Source organism: Centropristis striata, chromosome 22 (genome assembly GCF_030273125.1).
Source record: "Centropristis striata isolate RG_2023a ecotype Rhode Island chromosome 22, C.striata_1.0, whole genome shotgun sequence".
Lineage (NCBI taxonomy): Eukaryota > Metazoa > Chordata > Actinopteri > Perciformes > Serranidae > Centropristis > Centropristis striata.
The window spans coordinates 29,273,116-29,281,653 of record NC_081538.1 but is presented as its reverse complement, the minus strand read 5'-3'; the positions used below and the strand labels follow the sequence as shown (position 1 = coordinate 29,281,653).

General features: G+C 38.4%; 1 protein-coding gene across 1 annotated transcript; it reads right to left on the bottom strand.

The window, feature by feature from the left end:
* Window positions 1-1,611: 1,611 nt before the first annotated feature.
* LOC131960932 (peptidoglycan DL-endopeptidase CwlO-like) lies at window positions 1,612-7,650 on the bottom strand. The gene is made up of 9 exons (XM_059326195.1): window positions 7,269-7,650; window positions 6,521-6,604; window positions 5,410-5,493; window positions 4,514-4,597; window positions 4,299-4,382; window positions 3,350-3,433; window positions 2,592-2,654; window positions 2,368-2,496; window positions 1,612-2,034 (listed from the first exon to the last, which is right to left on the bottom strand). The coding sequence occupies exons 1-9, from the start codon at window positions 7,555-7,557 to the stop codon at window positions 1,754-1,756; spliced, it is 1,182 nt and encodes a 393-aa protein (XP_059182178.1). The 5' UTR covers window positions 7,558-7,650; the 3' UTR covers window positions 1,612-1,753.
* Between the last annotated feature and the right edge of the window lie 888 nt (window positions 7,651-8,538).

The following is an 8,538-nucleotide window of genomic DNA, read 5'->3' as shown; positions in this document are numbered from 1 at the left end:
TTTCATTCGCGCTGCGAAATTCGCATCAATCACGGCATTCGTGTCGCGCGAAACCCGCGATTCGCGCCGCCGGCAAAAATTCGCGTCTATTCGCGTGTTTGCATTGACATTGTATGTAATCTTGTCGCGCGAAATATTCGCTACGCGTCCGGTCTGAACGCACCGTAAAGCAAACTTGGTTTAAATTGAGGCTAAAATAAGAATAAGAATTGAATAATGAATAATGAATAAATTTAAGGTATTACATTTTACTGGAGGAGCCAAAAGGTGTATTAAGCCTGTATCTGTTGACCGTCAAGCTTTGTGTTACGTTTGTTTACTTATTCTGATAGTACAACTGCCTGTCAGTTCCCTTTTTTGTTTGTTTAACCCTTTATCAGGCACTCATTGAAATACTTGGAAATTCACAATTTCAACCCTAAAGTGTCATTGCAGGACACTACAAGACTTTTTTACTTTTCTGACATTTTTAAAAATATTACATTTTTATGTTGAAAATCAAGATCAATTAAGTGACCATATATGGTTCCTCGCCTGTCTAGGGTAAAACATTTTTTAAAAGGTGTATGTATAAAAAATATAGGAAAGACACATATAAACTTAAAGGAACATTGATTTTTATGTTGTTAAATGTTTTATGGAACATTTAATACACATGTATATGTATACATTTGTTATTTATGTGATATATAACAATATAACGTATATAATATAATATATAATGTCGGTCCAGGAGCAGGAGGTGTAAAAAAGCCGTACTTCGCGCGTCCGGTGAAAGAGGGAAGTTAGAAAGGCGCATGGCCACTGCTGATTGGTCCGATGGTGTGATGTCACTATCTGTGACATAGCCCAATATTTGCTGATTGACTGAGAGAAGTCACGTGGTTCTCTGACCTCACTGGGCTGCATAGCAACGCCATTTTGGATGTTCACGGAAGTGACCATATACAGTATAGTTCCTTACCGGATAAAGGGTTAATAAATCAGTTTAAAGACACATCTCTCACAGAAAGAGGCAATTCTACTCTGCACCCCACACCAGATCTGCTTATCGTCCATGAGCAGCATCACCTTTCCTGTCCCTTGTCCTGACATTCCTCTCTCTCCAAACGTCACCACTCTGGGCATCAAAATGGACCCACATCCGACCTTTGAGTCCCACATTAAACATCTGTGCCAAAGCTAATTCTACCACCTCAGGAACATTGCCAAATTCTGCCCCAAACTCTCCCTGTCAGACGATGAGAAACTGGATCAGGATCCCTAGAAAGAGCATCCACAAGCTCCAGTACATTCAAAATGTACATTTTAATTTTCTGCCATCCTTATTTTTATCCCATGTTTTCATTGTTGTATATTTTACTCACTCTCGACACTGTAGCACTTTGAGTTTTTGTTTAAAATGTAAAGTGTGTCACAAGTAAAATGTATTATTATTATTATTATTATTATTATTATCATCTCTGGACTTCAGTATAGATTTGTTGTAATGCATCAGTCACTTTGCCTCTTAGCAGCTTTTTTTAATTGATAGTAGTCGCTTCAGTTACATTTAAAGAGGTAAACAGTGAATGAGGAGAGGAACCAAGTCATGAATCAGAGGGATGAAACTTATTTTCCGATTGTTTTCACAGTCTGTGATTTATTTGAATGTTGCTTTCATGTGATGACACAACAGATAAATCAGGTGCAGATACATGCAGTAAATCACAGTGTAGCCAACAATGACAACAATGTTAGTGACAAATCATCCTCACAGTGTGAAGAGTAGGGCGCCACTGTAGGTGCTGTAGTTATCGCTGTTGTCAAAGAGAAAATAACTTGATGGGAGAACCAGGTGGATTTCATCTCCTGCCATCAGCTCCAAGACAACAGAGTTAGTGACAAATTCTGCACCTGCATCTTTCTTCCACTGCCCATTACCCATGACCCTCTGGTTGTTCTTCAACACAATTACACCCATGGCACCTGCTTGGTAACCACATGCAGTGAACTGGAGGTAGTAGACGCCTCTGACTGGTGCTGTGAAGAAACCTACAGAGTAGAAAACAAAAATTGTTCAGAAAAACAAATTCAGAATCAGAATCGCCTTTATTGTCATTGCACACAGTAACAAGTACTAGGACAACGAAATTAGCCATCAACCCGTCCAAACATATACTTAGCACACATACAATATGAAAAAGAGGCGGACAGGACAGGGAGACAGGGATGAAAGAAAAGAAATACAGCACAACGTGAGGAGAGGGGAGGAAAAAATAATAATAATTCTCTGCAACATAAGCATACTCAATGCACTTCACAACATGAACAGACTTATGACATGCCACAGGGGAGGAGAGAACCATGTGACCTGCAGTAAATTACCTGTATTAGGATTGTAAGCATCTCCAATGTTGGTGAAGACTTTGCTGTATTTCAGTGTGATGTCTGTGCTGAATGGTCCAACGTGTCCTGCATCAGTCAGAGCTGTGTAAAAGGCCACCTTCGGTTTCTCTGGTAACGCAAAGAAGTCAGTCATTTAACTTCACCTGGACTATATATGTAATGCATATGTGTGTGTGTTGTGATTAAGAAGATAAAATCTTCACCTGCATTTCCTCTCTCCAGCTGCTCGATCCTGGACTCACTGCTGCTCAGTCTGGTCTGCAAGTCTGGAGTTAATGCAATGACATTACAGAGCGCGCTGTTAACATGCACAACACATTATTTACAGTAATTTAACCCTCATCTTACCTGTTAAATTAACACTCAAAATGTACCAAAACTCTTATAAATGTCAGAAAGGAGCGATCAAACCATAATATGAAAAGAGGGAATTTGCTGGAACCATCCGAAGCAACTTATCTGACAAAATAATTCACCAAAGTAATTTTTCATCTGTCCAATGAAGGTTTGGTGAAGTTTAAGTGATTTAAACATTTCACGCAAATTCTGAGAAAAAAAAAGAGGCCAGAGGGCAAATAGCCACAAAAAGGCAGTCTGACAATAAAGCTGTTATTCTATTTCAGTGTTGCTGGAGATTTTGACCATTTGAAACACTTTCCCCTGTTCATGCACATTGTTAATACTTACTCTAGAGTTATATTTTTATGTAAATGCAACTAAATTTGCATTCAGTAATACAAGGGCAACACGGTGGTTTGGTGGTTAGTGGTTCCTGTGTGGCACATATTCAATTAAAAAACTCTACAAAGACAGGAAATGTTTTATTACTCTTTATGTTTTCTGCAGTGTCACAACTTTTTTGAATGAACATTGTACGTATGTATTGAAACATTCAACACAGGTGGAAATAATGACAACAAAGCATGAAGCTTATTAAACATCATGTTTGTTAGTGAAATACCTGCATTCTCTTTTTCAAGGTCACTTGTTTTGCTCTCGGTGGCAGTCAGTCGAGTTTCCAACGACATCAGGTCTGCAGCTTGGACTGAAACACAGAAGAAGTTGGATTCTGTTTGAAAGCCTCTCATGCAGTCACAACCCTGTTTATTAATACACACAGACACACACTTATCTTAATGCTGAGGCCTTTTAGTGCGACTGGTTATCAGTTTTTCTTCTCTCTGATAAATTATAAATTAATATAAAAACTGACCTTTCAGAACACTGTGACAGTCTTTTATATCATATATTATAATATATTTCATCCTTAAAAGTCATTAAATAAAATATGTGTTCTCTTGAGCCCTCTGGTGGAAACGAAAAGTATTGCCATGTTTCAAAGCCTCTCCTGTCCTCTCCTCTCTGCGCTGTGTAAACGAATTCTCAGTGAATATTTGTCACGTTTCCGCTGGTCTCAGCAGAATCAATCATGTCTTCACAGTGTCTCTGAAGAGCAGAATTTAATGTTTTTAACAGGATCTGGTTCGTGCAAACGTTTTATTTTTGGCAACGTTTTAAAGAGACATGTAGAATAAAGTGATTCTGACAGAAATATCACAATTTCCAGCTTCGTTTTGGTCACTTTCTCCAACAGAAGCTTTTGTAACCTTTGACATATTCAACATTAATGACTCTTTTACAGTTTGGGGTTTGTTTTTTCCCGGCTGCCACCTGTTTGGATGCTGTCAGAGTGTTTGAAATAAAAAGTGATCTCAGAGTCTTTTGTCCCAGAGTGACCAAAGTAAAAAAATAATGGATTTTTGTTTTGTTTTTAATAGACAACATGTCTTGGCATTTTTCTGCTCAGTGTGACTGTTAGTTGTGTAATTTTCTAATGTTATGAAAATTTTCTTGATGTTCACAACAGGGTGCCACAGGAATGAGTTCTTAAACCAGGAAGTGTAAAATACCTGCATTTTCTTTTTCTAGGTCACTTGTTTTGCTCTCGGTGGCAGTCAGTCGAGTTTCCAAAGACATCAGGTCTGCAGCTTGGACTGAAACACAGAAGAAGTTGGATTCTGTTTGTAAATGATCACATGATCTTCTAAAGCCAGATAAATCATCATGTCCGTCTTCATATTGATTTAAACAATAAGTTCATCAGTGCGCAGACACACGTCATCACCTGCATTTTCTCTCTCCAGCTGCTCGATCCTGGACTTGCTGAGGAGAAGTTCAGTCTCACTGCTGCTCAGTCTGGTCTGCAAGTCTGGAGTTAATATAATGACATTACAGAGCACGCTGTTAACAAGCACAACACATTATTTACAGTATTTTAACGCTCATCTTATCTGTTAAACTAACATTCAAAATGTAACAGAACTTTTCTAAATGTCAGAGAGGAGAGATCAAACCTTAATATAAAAAGAGGGAATTTGCTGGAACCATCCGAAGCAACTGATCAGACAAAATTATTCACCGAAGTAATTTCTCATCAGTTTAAGAGACTGAAACATTTCACAGAAATTCTGAGAAAAAAAGAGGGCAAATAGCCACAACAAGGCAGTCTGACAATAAAGCTGTTCTTAATATTTCAGTGCTGCTGGAGATTTTGACCATTTAAAACACTTTCCCATGTTTATGCACATTGTTACTTCTTGCAAGTGGATAATGTTTCCTGCAAATGACCAACATGGATCAAAGCAGTGGGTCAGTCATGTTATATTTCACTTTAATACTTCAGATGTGTTTGCAAGCACAAAACTGAAATGGTTAAAGTCATAAAACATTCATCTAAAAACCTTTAAGAGATCCTCTTCAATTTTTACATAAACTGCAACTAAATGTTGATTCAGTAATAGAAGGGCTACACGGTGGATTGGTGGTTAGTGGTTCCTGTGTGGCATATTTTCAATCAAAAACTCTACAAAGACAGAAAATGTTAATTTGAGACAGATTATGTTTTATTACTAATTATGTTTTCTGCAGTGTCACAACTTTTTTGTCTAAAATTTAACACAGGTTGAAATAATGTCAACAAAGCATGAAGCTTATTGAACGTATTGTTTGTCAGTGAAATACCTGCATTCTCTTTTTCTAGGTCACTTGTTTTGCTCTCGGTGGCAGTCAGTCGAGTTTCCAACGACATCAGGTCTGCAGCTTGGACTGAAACACAGAAGAAGTTGGATTCTGTTTGTAAATGATCACATGATCTTCTAAAGCCAGATAAATCATCATGTCCGTCTTCATATTGATTTAAACAATAAGTTCATCAGTGCGCAGACACACGTCATCACCTGCATTTTCTCTCTCCAGCTGCTCGATCCTGGACTTGCTGAGGAGAAGTTCAGTCTCACTGCTGCTCAGTCTGGTCTGCAAGTCTGGAGTTAATATAATGACATTACAGAGCACGCTGTTAACAAGCACAACACATTATTTACAGTATTTTAACGCTCATCTTATCTGTTAAACTAACATTCAAAATGTAACAGAACTTTTCTAAATGTCAGAGAGGAGAGATCAAACCTTAATATAAAAAGAGGGAATTTGCTGGAACCATCCGAAGCAACTGATCAGACAAAATTATTCACCGAAGTAATTTCTCATCAGTTTAAGAGACTGAAACATTTCACAGAAATTCTGAGAAAAAAAGAGGGCAAATAGCCACAACAAGGCAGTCTGACAATAAAGCTGTTCTTAATATTTCAGTGCTGCTGGAGATTTTGACCATTTAAAACACTTTCCCATGTTTATGCACATTGTTACTTCTTGCAAGTGGATAATGTTTCCTGCAAATGACCAACATGGATCAAAGCAGTGGGTCAGTCATGTTATATTTCACTTTAATACTTCAGATGTGTTTGCAAGCACACAACTGAAATGGTTAAAGTCATAAAACATTCATCTAAAAACCTTTAAGAGATCCTCTTCAATTTTTACATAAACTGCAACTAAATGTTGATTCAGTAATAGAAGGGCTACACGGTGGATTGGTGGTTAGTGGTTCCTGTGTGGCATATTTTCAATCAAAAACTCTACAAAGACAGAAAATGTTAATTTGAGACAGATTATGTTTTATTACTAATTATGTTTTCTGCAGTGTCACAACTTTTTTGTCTAAAATTTAACACAGGTTGAAATAATGTCAACAAAGCATGAAGCTTATTGAACGTATTGTTTGTCAGTGAAATACCTGCATTCTCTTTTTCTAGGTCACTTGTTTTGCTCTCGGTGGCAGTCAGTCGAGTTTCCAACGACATCAGGTCTGCAGCTTGGACTGAAACACAGAAGAAGTTGGATTTGTTCGTGAATGGTCACATGATCTTCTAAAACAAGTTCACTCTCACTGCTGCTCAGTCTGGAGTTAATGCAATGACATCACAGAGCACGCTGTTAACATGCACAACACATTATCTACAGCAGGGATGGGCAACTGGAGGCCCGGGGGCCGCATACGGCCCGCACCCTCACTTGAAGTGGCCCTCAGTACATGTAACTACATGCATTTGAGCATGAAATCTTAAAAGTGCAGTGTAAAAATGCAAAAAAATTACTTTTTGCAATTAATGTTGACTTGCTGTTCTTGCACTGAAAAAAAAAATCACAGTTTTTTATTTGCTTCAAACCTTTTGTATTCCTATTTATACTGTTAAACATGCATTTGAGGATGAAATATGTTAAGTTACTGCACTGTAAACATATTTAAAATTGCAGTTTCATCAAATCTGGTTAAGTGCATGGTCCTATATGTGGCCCTGTGGTAGTGAACATGAAAAATTGTGGCCCCCTGCAGCATTTAAGCTGCCCATCCCTGATCTGCAATATTTTAAACCTCATCTTACATACTCATAAATGTCCCTGAAACTTCTGTAAACATCCATAAACACATCACACATTAATGAAACTCTTAAACAACACCACTAAAAGTAATCAGTGTGTACCTGAAGTCTCTCTCTGCAGCTGCTCCACCTGCATCTTGGTGACGATCAGCTCAGCTTTCAGTTCAACCACCTGGCTCTCGCTGTCCTTCACCGTGGCCTCCACGTTCCTCAGCTCCACCTTGAGCTCCACCACCATGTCCCTCAGAGCCCTCACCTCCGCCCAGATGTCAGGTGTGGTTTGCTTTGTGGTCTCCTCACCTGCATCTCTTGTCTCCGTCTGCTGGACCTCCCCCTGAGCTCCTGAGCCACAAAGACCGAGCAGCAGCAAACCAACAACAACAGCCCTCATCGTCCAGTTCACACGTCTTCACAAAGGTGCAGAGGTCCAGTCAGCCTGTCTTATATCGGGTCAAAACTTCAGGGGCGGGGGGTTGGATTCAAAGTCTCAGATGACTCAATATGCTCTGTGTGCAGGTGAGAAACAAACAAGCTGCTGCAGGCTATTAATACACACACAGACACACACTTATCTGAATGCTGAGGCCTTTTAATGCGACTGGTTATCAGTTTTTCTTCTCTCTGATAAATTATACCTTAATATAAAAACGGACGTCTGTCAGAACATTGTGATAGTCTTTTATAACTTTTAAGAATGAAATTAATTAAAATATAAGTCATTTAAATTAAATATGTGTTCTCTTGAGCCCTCTGGTGGAAACAAAAATAATTTAACTCTGTTTGAGTAACACAAAGGTGCTGAACTCTTGTCAGGGGTCAAAGGTCACTAAACATGTGGTAGAAACACTCCAATTTAAAATAATATCACCTGTGTGCAGGTGAGCAACAAACAAGCTGCTGCAGCTGGTGGAACACTTTGACTTAAAGCCTCTAATGCAGTCACAGCTGTGCACACACTGTGTTTATTAATTCACACAGACACACACTTAACTCTATGGAGTCTTGGGCTATTTTGTTGGTTTTTGACTCTTTTTCATTCCGCCTGTATATGCAACTTAAGACTCGTTAGTCGATATTTGTCATATTCATGTTAGGTTTAAAGCGCTGCAAAGAGACAAGAAAACTTTTAACTCTATGGAGTCTTATAGGGCTATTTTGTCAATTTTTGAATCCTTTTCATGTCTTTTCGTGTCTTTTTTGGTCATTTGTGTCTTTTTGAGTCTTTTTTGGTCATTTTGTGTCTTCTGTGGGTTTTTTTTTTTTTTTTTGGGGGGGGGGTTATTTTGTTCTTCTCTTTTTGTGTCTTTTTTTGGTCATTTTGTGTCTTTTTCAGTCCTTTAGTCCAACATAAAATGTGATTTTGAATCTATTT

What these genes read in the sequence shown, in the direction of transcription:
- LOC131960932 (XM_059326195.1), bottom strand. Translation starts at nt 7,557, where the DNA reads ATGAGGGCTGTTGTTGTTGGTTTGCTGCTGCTCGGTCTTTGTGGCTCA. An exon ending in GCTGCAGAGAGAGACTTCAG is followed by an intron (nt 6,605 to 7,268) that starts GTACACACTGAT and finishes TCTGTGTTTCAG; the next exon opens with TCCAAGCTGCAGACCTGATG. An exon ending in CCTAGAAAAAGAGAATGCAG is followed by an intron (nt 4,598 to 5,409) that starts GTATTTCACTGA and finishes TATTAACTCCAG; the next exon opens with ACTTGCAGACCAGACTGAGC.